The following is a 14338-nucleotide window of genomic DNA, read 5'->3' on the forward strand; positions in this document are numbered from 1 at the left end:
AATGCCAAATAAACCACCATCAATCTATCAGCCAACAGTCCTTCAGACACTGCACATTTTACTGACTGTCCTTTAATATATTTATTTGTTATTCTAACCTTTTTTATATTACCATATTTAATTCAATATGCTCCTTAAGATAACTTTTTATTTGATTATTTTCTCCTCATAGCATTGTGAAGCACCTTGAGATGACGTTGTTTTTAAAGTGTGCTATATAAATGAAATGTAATATTATAAAAAATCGAATGGGAAATAATGAGAAACAAGAAAACTAAACGTTCTCAGTTTCAAATGTTCAAGTCAAGGAATATCTTCCAGGACGTTAAGTGTCGGTGGCGCCTCCCTTCTTCTGTCACGTCATCGTCGGAGCCCTGCTCACTTAGTAATACTTAGTTCAAGAGGGGTGACTTCCTGCTGTGGGCAACTCTCCAGAAAGAGACACATTGTGAGCGGTGTTCCTCCTGGGAAGGCCTCCACCTTGATGAGGAATGTGTTTACATAGCGGATTCCAACTCCACCCATTAAACAACCACAACTATGCAAAAAACTGCATATGAAAAATGGAGCGGCAAACCACTTCCTTAAAGGGGACCTATCATGCAAAATGCACTTTTGTACGTCTTTTATACATGAATATGTGTCCCCGGTGTTCCAGGGAACTCACCAAGTGTCAGAAAACACAACCCTCTCTATTTTCCTCCATACCCAAATCTCTAAAAAAGGGGCTGCAACGGATCTGATAAAAACTGATCCAGATTTGAACACGTTACTGACGTCAGGACAGTGGCGCTACGGCTATTGGGCCAACTCTCCACCTATCAGGGGAATGTGGGGTTGGGCCACGGCCGGCCATTGCCGCTTGAAAGCGCTGGAGACGCTGTAGTACATATGCCAGGCCTGTAAGTGGCGCTGTAGTCTGCCACAAAAGCAGCGAAGAAGACTTAACGCCCATAGTTACCATGGTTACCCTTCTGTTTATTCTCCGCTGTGGCTTTTTTTCTCCCTCCCCGAGGCAAGTGTTTGCTCCCGCTGCAAACGCTTGCGGGGAGGGATTGCTCAATGCAATCCCTCCCCGTCGAGGCAAGCACTGTAATTCTCTCCGGTTAGTCCACCAGCAGATGACAAACACCCACCTCTCCGCCTCTTCCAAGGAACGAGGGGACCGTGCGGCAGAGTTTCAGTTTCAGTTTGTTTCGCCGGTCAAGATGTCCATTAAAGTTGAAATCTTCCGGACAAAATTAGAAAAGTGCCGGTCAAAGGTCTTCTTTGTTATTTATTGAGCTTTAAAACAAATGAATAACGACTCTATATAATAAAACACGGAGGACGGAGATCTCTTTTTCTCCCCCTCTTCTGACAGCCCAGCAGCTAATCAGAGCACGTCTCCCCTCTCCTGTAGGGGGGCGTGGTCAGCAGAATCAGACCCGTAGACAGCAAACAGCACATAGAGCGAAATGAGGCATGGCTAAAATGCATGATCTGTTTGGTATTTCGAAAACAGAAACGTATAAATATACCTTATATAGGTATGGCCCTACAATATATCATTTAAATATAGCATGATAGGTCCACTTTAAATGAAAAATCCCTCACCAGTCAAATGTCCCATTTAAGACATAAGAGCAACATTTTACAATAAATACAACATGTTTAGGCTTCATGAGGTGATTATCTGTCCTTGAGATTGTTTCTTTTGACACTATTATTATTCAAAAAAGGGCTGCTATTCAAGACAGTAAACAAAACAACACATCAAGTCTGAGCTTGAATACTTCCCTCACATTGCCTTTGCAACTCTAAAGTTCAAAGTAAAGCAAAAGGCAGAAGACGGTGAACTCTCTGCCACTTCCTGCGGCACATGCAAACAGCACAAGCTGCTGATGTAGCAGCGCAGTGGGGCCAAACCATTTCCTGAGCCTACAATCACACCAGGCTTCCTGCAAACATCAGTCACACAGCAAACACTCTGTTGCTGAGAACATTTCAACAACTCACCACAGCACGTTTTGTCTTTATAAAAAGGTGTGAAAGACAACAGGGGATTGTGATCTCAAGCTAGTAAAGAAGTCAATTAACTCTCTTTACAGACTGTAATACCATAGGGTGAGCAGATGGGAAAATTCACAGTGGAGTCCTCAGCAGTATCAGCAAGCACACAGCAAATCTGATTATTTTCCACGCTACAGAAAATAACCTTCATGTTGGAGTGCAGACAGCTACAACTGTTTGTACAGATTAAGGTCACGGCACAAGTCAAACAGGGGCTTTATCTTATGTCTCAAAAACAAATAGCGTAGTATTTTGTCCATGAATTAATCCGTTCTGTGCCGACTAATAAAACTACAAAGGTCATCAGTGGGGAATTACCGAGCCACGTATACTTTCCCTTTTCCCCCGGCAACATTATTAGAATAACCATTACTCAGAAATGGAAGGATGATTTCCATAAAGCATTTAGAGAGCAATCTAAATGCAGAACAGGATGGACGGATGAACACATTATTGAGTTAGCTGCTAATTTACTGTGATGAAATGTACTCAATTGCGAAGGCTTATGATTTGTAGTTTATAACGTAAACCATGGTAACATTTCAGTGAGAAAAGAGGGGATTTGGTGGCAAAGAGGGGACTTTAATACATTAATGATTTTGTAAACTAGACCTGGGTCATGTTTTTTTTGCAAGATAGGTATACAGGTGTAAAACTGAGCGGTATGGATTTGAGCACTTCATGTCTGAGGCGCTGTTTACACGAGAACGAAACGGGTTGTATCCGCTACTTTTCTCTTTCGTATATACTGGTCGTTCACACGAGGCCGTAACGGAACCGCGGAAACGGACCCCGCAAACGATAACTGGTCCCAAGGTGGATAAATCTGCGGACGGAACGCTCTGGGGGGCCAAACGGCTCCATGTGTACGTCCTATACGATCATTTTCCTGATAACGATGAAGCCATAGCCCCGCCTCTCCCCACCTCAGTAGCTACTGACCATGCTGTAGCATGCTACTGAACATGCTACAGATGTTAGTGCAACATCTACAGCTCCTCTACCACAACCATCAGCAACAAGTGGATATGGAGAACTACATGAACTACATGTTTGCTAAATCCACCGCGTAGAATAAACAGAAGGGCAACCAGGCAACCATGGCAACCATGCTCTGGGGTCTTCTTCGCTGCTTTTGGTGTATTTTGTGGCGGAAGTACAGCGCCACTTACAGGCCCGGCATATGTACTACAGCGTATCCAGCGGGTCGAGCGGTCTCGTGTGGAAGGACACGTTTATTGAGCCATATCCGTGTGAACGGAAGACTTTTTTGATATCGAATTCGGTTAGTTTCGTTTGCGTTCCCGTGTAAATGGGGTCTCAGGGCATCATTTCTTTTCAAGAGAACCAAATGTCCATGCACTTACAAGAGAAACTGTATAATCCTCAAAAGTCTTCGGGGGAAGAGTGATCATGTTGGGATGAGCACAATATTGTGCAATTAACATAATATAAGGGAAACATTACCTTCTTAATGTATGCCAATTTTACAGTTGTTGTGCAATACATCTAAATCCTTCAGAAAGTAATGCAAGCAAGTTGTCTTAACCATTTTTGGATTACTTTCTAAATGTGTTCCCAATCACACAAAAAACATTTTCAAAATCCAAAAAGAAGACAGCACAGTGGGATATCTTTAGAGGAATAAGAAGACATGGATTGGGATTCTCCACTAATCCCAAATCCAGAGCTACAGATGCTCGGTTACACAACTGCACAGCAACGCTTTAAATCAGACAAACATTATCTAAAGTCAAAACATCCAGCAGCAAGGCTACACAGACACTATCAGTGCTGTAGATCGCTGCTGACACGAGTGCATTGGCACACAAAAGGTTTTGGGGTCAGACAGATTTTTTTAGAAAAAGTGAAAGTATTGTTTGGGTTTGTGTCTGTCAGATTTAATCTAGATGCGGTACAGAAGGAGATTACAGGACCAAATGCAACTGATGATGAAATGGATACCGGTTATTGCATTATCTGCAGCATCTCCAAGTCACGTTGCTTTCCCACACCCAAGTCTCTGCCATCATTTCACATTAAGCAACGTTAACACTTTATTGAAATCAAACTGATGTTATCTACTCATGAGTATAATGACCAGTGGTGGGAAGTAACTAAGTACATTTACTCAAGTACCATTTTGTCATACTTGTACTTTACTTGAGTATTTCCATGTAATGCTACTTTACACTTCTACTATTGTACATTTTACTCCACTACATTTCTTTAACACTCAAAAGTGACCTGCTACATAAAAAACACATGACATCACTATATGATATAATGCAGTACCTGAGTACGAATATATATTTTTAGATCTAAAATTGTCTTAATATGCACAAACTACAACATTCAAATGTTCTTATATGTATTTGTAAGCAATCAAAAGAAGGAATAATTTAATATTCAATAATATTATAATACTTTAAAAAGAGCCATGGTGCATAATGGGTACTTTTACTTGTGATACTTTAAGTAGATTTAGCAGGCAATACTTCTATACTTCTACTAAAGTAACATTTTGAATGCAGGACTTTCACTTGTAATGAAGTATTTTTCGACTAAAGTATTTCTACTTTTACTTAAGTAAAGGATCTCAGTCATTCTTCCAGCACTGATGATAACGAAACACTTCATTTTAAGTCTTAAAAACACAAATAAAACCCAGTTTAACAACAGACTATTTAAACGTGTGACTATTTAAACGTGTGACGTCATGCATGTGTGTTGGGGATTTGGGCTCTCAGAACTAAATCAATTAGCTCGGATACAAGGCGGGCCTTTAAACGTTGCCAGGCAACAACTGGTACAGGGTATATGCAGGAATCCTGAAGTCAAATGTAATACCTTTTAAGACCTTTTTTAAGACCCTTTCCATACATTTTAAGTTTTAACCGGTTACATTGGCGACACACTTTACCTCACATTTACTATATACAGTATTGATTGTCCTTCCTCCTTATCTTCCAACCATTTGGACGCAAACTTTCATTTCCCCATAACGATGTTGTTTAACAACCGGCGTAAACGGACCTTCGCTCGCTATCAAGCAGTGAGCGTGCGATGTCCTGTTCAGATGACGTCAAATCCAATGGGATGCCATAAATAAACTACACAGAATCACACTACACACCTACGCAATGATTACATTCAGGCAAACTTTTAGAATACAACCTCTTTGGACAATTTATATACTTATTGAAAACAAGCTACAAAATGTAATACCTTGGAAAATGCCGTTTAATACTTTTTAATAGCCTTAATTTTGAAGACCCTGTAGTAGCACTAGCAGCAGCTGGTGACTGGCTTATCTTTAGACCTAGCTTTGCAAAGTGTCAGATAAATTCACTAGCTGACATTGGAAGCTAAAGTTAGCTAGCATCCAGAGGTGGAAGAAGTACTCAGGTCTTGTACTTGAGTAGAAGTAGAAGTACCAGAGTGTAGGAATACTCTGTACAAGTAAAAGTCATGCAATCAAAATGAACTTACCAAAAGTAGAAGTAGTCATTATTCATATTGGCCCATTTCAGAATAATATCTATCAAATGTTTTGATCATAATTATTGTTGTATTAAAGTGTTATCAAAGCTGGTAAAGGTGCAGCTAGTTTGAATGACTTTGTATACTGCAGGGTAACTTAAGTCTGATTTAAGTGTTGATTATATTTCACATCATTAATCCAACATCTGCAAAGTAAGAGAAGATATACTTTATTGATCCCAATTTGGGAAATGTCTTCGTCACAGCAGCATAGGTAAGACATTGCAGATGGATTAGAGGTAAATAAAATACAATTCAAAAATAAATAAGACACAAGGAAAGATCAAATACATAAATAAAAAAAGGTATGAAATAAGTGTAGTGGAGTAGAACTACAAAAGTAGCCAACAAATAAAATACTGAAAAGTGGAGGTCCCTCCAAATTGTACTTGAGTAAATATACTTAGTTACTTTCCACCACTGCTAGCATCTAGTCACGGTTGCTACATTAGCGTGCTAACACTGACACCTCCATGCACCCCGCCCAACACATCAGACAATGTCAAGACAGACACACTCACACTGCTGGATACCTCTCTACCGTTAGCTTTGCGGCTAACAGGCTTCCTTATGGAGCTGAAGCTACCAATATCGTGTGCTGCGCCATGTCTAAAGCTAAGGTCACTTGTAACTTACAGGATGCCGGAGCAGGAGGTGCACACGAAGGATCCCACAGTCATGTTGGCATAGGTTGGGCCGCGCTGGTCGCAGTCAAAGCACTTTCTGTTGGGAGGCAAACTCGTCATTTCTCTCAGCATCTTCAGGTGTTTCTCCTCCTGTTTTCGCTTCGCACTCGCCGCCATGGTTAGGGGATATTACAGCAGCAGGGGCTCAATAAAACCCGGGGAGGGGAGACAAGGAGGGTCAGTTAGATCTAAAACAAAGGGCTGGTGCTTTTAAAACGGTTGCCGGCCCGTGATAAAGACAGAGAGGGAATGGGTTGGGGGGGCCTTGCGTCTCCTCCTCGAATAAGGAGAGTTTGAGGCGTTGGATTGGGGACACTAACGGAACAAGATGATTCCTGCCGTCGACTTCCGGTTTCGTTTTGATCCCGTTATACAGAGTACACCGCTTCAGTTTTTTGGGTAGGGCCAGATATTGATGACGTTACTTTCCAATATTTTGTAATATTCCAACACATTTCCCTTAGGTCTCTGTTCATTAAGCCTATTATATATTTAAACGGAGCGTTATTACTTCTTAGTGGTCTACATCAATAATGTTGCTCTAATATCGTGTATGTGTTGCGTGGTAACCACTTTTGACTGGCGTCTATTACGATTTTGTGTTTATATATTCGTTTCTGTACATAGTATAAGGTTATGAGGTAAAACAAGTAGTCTATTTAAAGAGCACACGCGGTGACTTGGCCGTGGACTTTCCAATGTAAAACGGGTTAGAAAAGGACGTTAACTATCTTGTTTCTTAAATGTCTCTTTGGTTGCAATCATGACAGTGCATAGACAGCTACAAGTCTTTCTTTAGCACATCAGCGCCACCCTGTGAATACATATAGTCACTGCAACACTAATTCTTAGTTTTTGTGTATGTTATGCTGCATTTTAGTTAGAAGTTAGTTCAAACATACCGTAAACATAACACGTAACATATAAGTAACTTAAATGAAACCATGCATGTACAATCAATGGCATAATAAAGAAAAAGTGTTATATGATACAGTAAATACTTCTCGTGTATAAAAAAAAATGAGGGTTGGTCTGGTTACTGCAGAGAATATGAACCATTTCCAGGAATAATACTTGGCACTAGATATTTAAAAATGTGCCTAAAGGAATATATTCTACATGGAAGAAAATAGAGACAATCTACAATAAATCATATTTATAACTTTTTATTACAGATGAACAAAATGTTATAACAGCATACAGAGTAAACCAAATGGCAATTAGTAATGAGTATTTACAAGAAAAAACAAACACGAGGGCTGTTTTGCGGCATGTTCTGCTGAACAGCTTGAAGTTTATTAGCCAATGTAATTTATGGCAATTGTGGACTTTACACACTTGAATATATTACATTAATTCAGAAACACTTAGATTGATGATGTCTGATACAGTGGAAACCTGGCCCCTTCACCATAGTCTTTTTTTGTACAATATGTTTAATTGGTTCTCCTTTGTCTTGGGGACTGACATTGACATTGGTAAGTAAGGTCAATGGTGACCTTATGTTCCTTGACCTTCTCTCTACAATCCGTATAATAGCATTATCCACAAACAAGATGTACTTTATCTCAAATGATCCCTCTTGTCCATTCGTGCCACTTTAATGTCCAATTTTCTGCTGCAGCAAAATAGTTTTTAATTCATTAATTGCTGCCGACTGCTTGGATTAATGGCTGCTGATGTGGCTGTAGAGGAGAGAAGTTGAAGGGTCTGTGGTTCTCCGTGTAGCCGTAGAGTTTCCGGAGGGCTACGCGAGCCGCCTCTTCCTCAGCTGCTACGAGAGTCTCCCCCGGACCCTGAGCCAGGAACTTCTTGTCGCTAAAATCGTAAACAAATACCAAAGAAATTAGAACACTTGTCAGATTACACACAAAACAATTTTAACCATCAGGTCTTTTACAAATGATTGGCATCTCAGTCAAACCCTTACAAGTTTAACATGCAACGTGGTTTCATGTCAGCTTCGATTTTTTTTTATGTCAGTAAATCTTAAATCACGGTCACATGGATAACATCTAGGACTTGGCAATTAATGGGAAATTACACTATTTTTGTCCAAAATTGTGTTTGTCTGGTTTTATAGGCTGCAGTACAGTGAAGTGCTGTCATTTTCTAAACTGTTCTAGCTGCTCTGTTATTTGTCTTTACCCACTTAGCGAAAAAATCTAATTAATTATCAACAATCATGTGAAAGCATCAATGGTCCACCCTTCAATATTTATATGGAAGAGACTGTCACAAAAATCTCAATATCTTATTTTCCTCATATTACAGCATGCACAACAGCACACATACCTGTACAAGCCGACAAAGAACAGCGGCAGGACGGTACTGGCTCCTGCCGCCCTGACAAGCCGAGGCTCTGGCAGGGGAAGGTTCCTCTGAGTGAGTTCCTCCACCAGCAGTCCCATGGGGTCCACAACTGTCCACATGTCAAACAGGTCCTTCCCTATCAGCTGAGAGGACACAAAATCCTACGGAGAGGGGAGAAGACAAGCATCATATTGCTGGAAAGACAACTCAAGAGACTTCAGGTGAATACCCATTCCACTCTGCAGCAAGCCTCTTACCCTGAGGAATAATCCGGTCTGCTCGGCTCCACTGCTCTCCTCCAGAGCTCCGATCACTGCCATGAATGTGGAGTAAAGCACATCATCAGGAACAGGACACTCTGCGCTCATGGTCAGGTCTTCAATGCCCAGGTTTCTTGCTACATAGGTCACAACTGGTGAGCTGGTGAGGTGCGCTACGACGCTCTCCACCCCTTCTCTCCGCAGCCTGGGGAAGTTGGCCATGCACCAGTCGGACAGGAAGCTTTTAGTGAAACCCTCTCCCTTTTCACTCAGCTGAATGTTGTCTTTCAGAGCGAGGGCGGCGGTCTCCGAGTCCAGGCCCAACGCCCGCCTCCTCTCCTGCTCCGCCTGCAGGTAACAGGGATTGATGAAGGCTCTCTTCAGGGCCTCCAGGGAGAAGTTCTCCTGGAGCCGGGAGCTGAACGACTGGACCTCAGCATGGAAGTCCCAGTGAGGCTGTAGAGAGCTGAAAGAGAGTCACACATGGAGTTAAATCAAAATCCTGACTTCCTCTACAAAAACGTCCCAGACTAGGTCTTACATAATTACAAAAAAGAGGTTATTACTTATGACTTGTAGTGTTGGTGATGTGTCCCTAACTTACTGTCCACTGAAGTTAATACTTTTAGCACTAACAGGAAGTGTTTAGATTACATTTAATCACAGCAGCATGTAAACAAGGCATTGCACATGTGTAAATGAAAGAGAGTATAAAACAAACAAACATCCTAAAAATAGAAAATAAAACACAACTTAAAAGTGAGGTAGAAAGTAGGGGGGGGGGGGGGGGGGGGGGGGGGGGGGAAGTAAAGTAAAGCACCGTGAACAGCACTTTTTGGTAAATTCTCAAAATAAAATAAAAAGCACAAATTGGGGCTGGAGAGATAACTGTGCACAGTAACCCCTGGGTCCACATTCAAATCAGTAGACATTGTACCAACTCACCCTCTGATTAACAAGTCTGTACTGACAAAATGTAAAATATAATTATATAATTTTATTTATCAAGCCAACTCTATCGGCTACATTATATAAACACAGTGACCAATATCAGTGGTGTAAAGTATCGAAGTAAATACTGTACTTTTACTCAACTACAATTATTGAATACCTTTAGTTACTTTACAGATTTAGATTAATGATGTGAAATATAATTAATCAAGTCTCAAATCAGACTTTAGTTCCACCTGGAGTAAATTCACAAGCTACCCTGCCGTATACAAAGTCATTCAAACTAGCTGCACCTTTACCAGCTTTGAGAACACAATAACTATAATAATAATAATGTTTTTCAGAAAATAGGCTAATATGCATAATGAGTACTTCTGATATGATGCTAATACTTCAGTAATTTTCGTTGAGTAACATTTTGAATGCAGGACTTTTACTTGTAACAGAATATTCCTACACTCTGGTACTTCTACTTGTAAGTACACAACGTTAGTACTTCCTCCACCTCTGCACACAGTGACCAATGTGTCAGACGCACTGATGGCCTTGAGATGCTCTCTGGTGAAACCCTGTTAGCTAACGTTAGCTAATGTTAGCCTCACCGTGGCTTCGGAGCTGGAGGTCCTTCCAGCTTCAGCTTCCTCGCCATGAGGTGAGTGTATGATTTCATCCATCGCTTCTTCTCTCTAACCTGTGAAACCGACACGTTTCTGCACACACGCTGACAGTGAATCCCTAATGTTAGCACACCACGATTTAGTAACAATCCGGACGCCATGTTGACCAGTGATGCATGGGTGCAACAGCTTAAACTGTCCGAGTTATTATTTTCACGGTTGTAATGCGGGTTGCAACCAGGGTTAAAACGTGCATTACCGCCACCTACTGTGCTGGAGTGTGGACCAGAATTATTATAACAAATACAATAAAATGTTTAATTATTTGTATTAATATGTTCGTCTTTAATAATATTAGTCTCCCTGACCCAATGTCTAATATTTTTGTGATTTTGTTATTCTACTTCAAGCTTCCTGATTTATTTATTTAAAGTTTCTCTTTCTTGTCTGTATGACATGTTCTACTGTTTCCTCGACCTGGCAGTGTTCAAATAGTCCTGATGGATGTTTCTTTTGCTAAATGCAATGTTTTGTTCAGTCTAGTTTGTCCTATCGAAGCCTTGTTAACAAATTATCTTCCTCGGTGCTCCTTTTGTAGCAGTGATAGTGATAGGGTGCAACAGCTTAAACTGTCCGACTCGGAACAAGAAACGGCCCGTTCCTGACGGTTGAGCGTTACCATGGAAACAAACATAAACGTTAACTAACGTTAGCTTACGGAGCGGAGAGTGCCGAGTGAACTTTGCCGGACAAAATATCTTGTAAACTGCTAGATTATCAATTCTAAACAAGTATTTATCATTTGTATTTATTCTGCTTGTTGATTTGATATAACTTTTTGGAGGAGTCCACTCCTGAAGTCCAGGAAAAAAGATGGGAGATGAAATGGATCACAAGATGAAAGATGAAGAAGTCAAGGAAAATATGGAAGATGCCAAAATAACGTCTGTTATAAAAGACACGTTTGATGACAAGATAACATATGAAGAAATCAAGGAAAAAATGGGAGATGAAGTGGAGGACAAGATAAAATATGAAGAAGTCCAGGAAAAGATGGGAGATGAAGTGGAGGACAAGATAAAATATGAAGAAGTCCAGGTAAAGATGGGACATGAAGTGGAGGACAAGATAACATATGAAGAAGTCCAGGTAAAGATGGGACATGAAGTGGAGGACAAGATAACATATGAAGAAGTCCAGGAAAAGATGGGACATGAAGTGAAGGACAAGATAACATATGAAGAAGTCCAGGTAAATATGGGAGATGCCAAAATAACCTCTGTTATAAAAGACACGTTTGATGACAAGATAAAAGATGAAGGACTCAAGGAAAACAAAGAAAACCAGGAACCTCAGGAGGAAATGAAGAAACAGCAATGGCCACGCATGACCAAGAAGTTCCTGAGAGACCACTGTAAGCAGCTCAAACTCTACTGCACACCTCACCTGAATGACACCCTGTACCTGCACTACAAAGGCTTCTCCACCATCGAGAACCTGGAGGAGTACACAGGTCTGAAGTGTCTCTGGCTGGAGAGCAATGGGCTTCACCGCATCCAGAACCTGGACGCCCAGGCAGACCTGCGCTGCTTGTTCCTCCACCAGAACATCCTAGAAAAGCTGGAGAACCTTGACCCTCTGGTGAAGCTCTGCACCCTGAATGTCTCCAACAACTTCATAAGCACCATAGAGAACCTCTCCTGCCTCCCTGAGCTGAGCACTCTGCAGATAGCCCATAATAAGCTGGAGACCGCGGAGGACATCGAGCATCTGAGACAGTGTTGTGCAATCAGTGTGCTGGACTTGTCCCACAATCTGCTCCAGGACCCTGAGATCCTGCTGGTGCTCGAGGCCATGCCAGAACTCAGAGTGCTGGATCTGATAGGAAACGAGGTGGTGAGAAGAATCCCAAACTACAGGAAGACCATGATCGTGCGTCTGAAGCAGCTCACCTTCCTGGATGAGCGCCCCGTGTTCCCCAAAGACAGGGCCTGTGCAGAGGCCTGGGCTGTGGGGGGGGTGGAAGGGGAGAGTAAAGAGAGGGAGCAGTGGGAGACACGGGAGAGGAGGAAGATGCAGGACAGCTTCGATGCCATGACAGAGATCAGAGACAGGGCTCTGGAGAGAAAACGCCTGCGAGAGCTGAAGGAGAAAGGTAAACAAACATGTTGCTCACATACATGGATATGCATCTGTAGGAGAACATCAGAGGAAGGGGGGGGGTACGTTGATGTACTTAAGTATAACTTTCTGGTATCAGCACTTAAAGGTGGGGTAGCAAGTTCGAGTCCCACTGCAGTCAGCATGTCGTTGTGTCCCTGGGCAAGACACCTCACCCCAAATTGCTCTTGTGGGGATTGTCCACAGTACTGAATGTATGTAAGTCGCTTTGGATAAAAGCGTCTAACAAATGACATGTAATGTCTCGCTGTCTCGCAGACGGCCACTGGGCTCACAGGGAGGGGGGGGGGCAGGAGCTCCAACAAGCCGTTTAGGACAGAGAGTGAATACACATACTATACAGAGATGCTGTATGAGAAACCAATGTGAGTTTGGAAAATTGAACAATATAAATCTATAGTAGACCTCAACAATGGAATTATGATCAGTAGAAATGGCCATGACATGGGACCTTTAAGTACGTTTCAAAGCCCAAACTTCTATACTTTTACTTGAGTAAAGAAGTTTATTCAGTACTTTTACCGGAGTATTTTTAAACACAAGTATCTGTACTTGTACTTTAGTGAAGGATGTGTGTACTTCTGCCACCTCTGGAAGCCATGAATATCAGAGACTGGGGACTTCTGTTGTACATTTAATAAAGTTTTTGATATAGCAAAGACAACCAGGCCCGACCTCAGCCTCTCAGCGTCTTTGTTTGTTCCTCTAGTCGCTACAGCATCTTTTAACGTTGTCATATTTTTTTTCAGGGTTGACTGAGGGTTCCACCTCTCCAGAGACTAGTGAGGATAATGAAACCCAGGTTGTGACTCCATCAAAAGAAGGGCTGATCGAGTCATTTGTGCAGGACTGCCTGGATGTTCACGAAGAGTTCTTGCAGAGTGAATCCACACAGGGGTCCGATGTACATCAGCCAAACTGTGAACATCTGGAAGAAGTTGAAGGTCTACAGAGGGAGAAGTTAGAGGAAGATGACCTGGATAAATCTGTGACGGAAGAGAAAGAGAATCCAGAGCAGGAAAACATGATTGAGCAGTTTGGAGAGAAGCAGCTGTCTCCGGTTGAAGATGCTCTACCACCACATGGTCCAGGACCGCTGGTTACAGAGCTGGAGGATGACGAGCAGCTGGAGACCATTCACCTTCGTCTGCAGCGCTCACTGCGCATCGACGACCTGCCTGACCTGGAGGACGTGGACACAGAGGACTACACTGCGATGTTCTCATCTCAGCAAGCTTACAGACCTAAGATAGAAGTCGTATCAGGAAGCAGTGAGGAGGAGGAATCCACGGAGAGCGACAGCGATAACGGCCCCAGCTTCGGTCAGGATGAAATGGCATCGTTCTTAAAGAGCGGATCCTCTGAGGTCTCCAACAGTTCCTATGCTTTAGTGTATCCAGGAGATGGGGCAATACATTCTGAGCCAGTGCTGAAGATCAAACCAAAGCAAATCCCCTCTCCACCTCGCTGCCTGATTGAGGAGCTGGAATGATGCTAATGATGATGCTACGTATGCTAATAAGCCGAGTGAGACCAAAAAGAGCCCAATCAGGGCACAGTTTTAACTTTAAGAATCAATATTTAGCTGTTGTTGTATTTAATGTGATTCATTGTCTCGCTTATTTTTGTTTAAACATTTCAAAGACAGTTTGTTCCTACGGTTGTTAATTGTATCGCTGTGAACACAGAATAAAGTTTACATTATTAAACGTTTTCTTTGTAATATTTGATTTTT

The 14338-nt window shown here is 41.9% G+C and overlaps 3 protein-coding genes across 5 annotated transcripts in view; 1 reads left to right on the top strand and 2 right to left on the bottom strand.

The window, feature by feature from the left end:
• agfg1a (ArfGAP with FG repeats 1a) overlaps nucleotides 1–6589 on the bottom strand; it is a 37059-nt gene extending 30470 nt beyond the window's left edge. For 2 of the 3 annotated variants that reach the window (XM_034114524.1, XM_034114523.1), the window contains exon 1: nucleotides 6232–6589. In XM_034114524.1, the coding sequence (XP_033970415.1) occupies nucleotides 6232–6398 (167 nt within the window). In that variant the 5' untranslated portion in view covers nucleotides 6399–6589. The remainder of the gene's footprint in view (nucleotides 1–6231) is intronic. The other variant, XM_034114522.1, reaches the window with a different exon arrangement.
• Nucleotides 6590–7431: 842 nt separating this feature from the next.
• Nucleotides 7432–10620, bottom strand: mrpl44 (mitochondrial ribosomal protein L44). The gene is made up of 4 exons (XM_034114666.1): nucleotides 10408–10620; nucleotides 8852–9320; nucleotides 8577–8755; nucleotides 7432–8099 (listed from the first exon to the last, which is right to left on the bottom strand). The coding sequence occupies exons 1-4, from the start codon at nucleotides 10581–10583 to the stop codon at nucleotides 7925–7927; spliced, it is 999 nt and encodes a 332-aa protein (XP_033970557.1). The 5' UTR covers nucleotides 10584–10620; the 3' UTR covers nucleotides 7432–7924.
• A 624-nt stretch (nucleotides 10621–11244) lies between these two features.
• dnaaf1 (dynein axonemal assembly factor 1) lies at nucleotides 11245–14315 on the top strand. The gene is made up of 2 exons (XM_034114582.1): nucleotides 11245–12577; nucleotides 13353–14315. Exons 1-2 carry the CDS (start codon nucleotides 11296–11298, stop codon nucleotides 14093–14095), a joined length of 2025 nt encoding a protein of 674 aa, XP_033970473.1. The 5' UTR covers nucleotides 11245–11295; the 3' UTR covers nucleotides 14096–14315.
• Nucleotides 14316–14338: the final 23 nt, after the last annotated feature.

Source organism: Trematomus bernacchii, unplaced genomic scaffold (genome assembly GCF_902827165.1).
Source record: "Trematomus bernacchii unplaced genomic scaffold, fTreBer1.1, whole genome shotgun sequence".
Lineage (NCBI taxonomy): Eukaryota > Metazoa > Chordata > Actinopteri > Perciformes > Nototheniidae > Trematomus > Trematomus bernacchii.

What these genes read in the sequence shown, in the direction of transcription:
- mrpl44 (XM_034114666.1), bottom strand. Translation starts at nt 10,583, where the DNA reads ATGGCGTCCGGATTGTTACTAAATCGTGGTGTGCTAACATTAGGGATT. An exon ending in CCTCCAGCTCCGAAGCCACG is followed by an intron (nt 9,321 to 10,407) that starts GTGAGGCTAACA and finishes ACTCTCTTTCAG; the next exon opens with CTCTCTACAGCCTCACTGGG. An exon ending in AGACCGGATTATTCCTCAGG is followed by an intron (nt 8,756 to 8,851) that starts GTAAGAGGCTTG and finishes CCCTCTCCGTAG; the next exon opens with GATTTTGTGTCCTCTCAGCT.
- dnaaf1 (XM_034114582.1), top strand. Translation starts at nt 11,296, where the DNA reads ATGGGAGATGAAATGGATCACAAGATGAAAGATGAAGAAGTCAAGGAA. An exon ending in GCGAGAGCTGAAGGAGAAAG is followed by an intron (nt 12,578 to 13,352) that starts GTAAACAAACAT and finishes ATTTTTTTTCAG; the next exon opens with GGTTGACTGAGGGTTCCACC.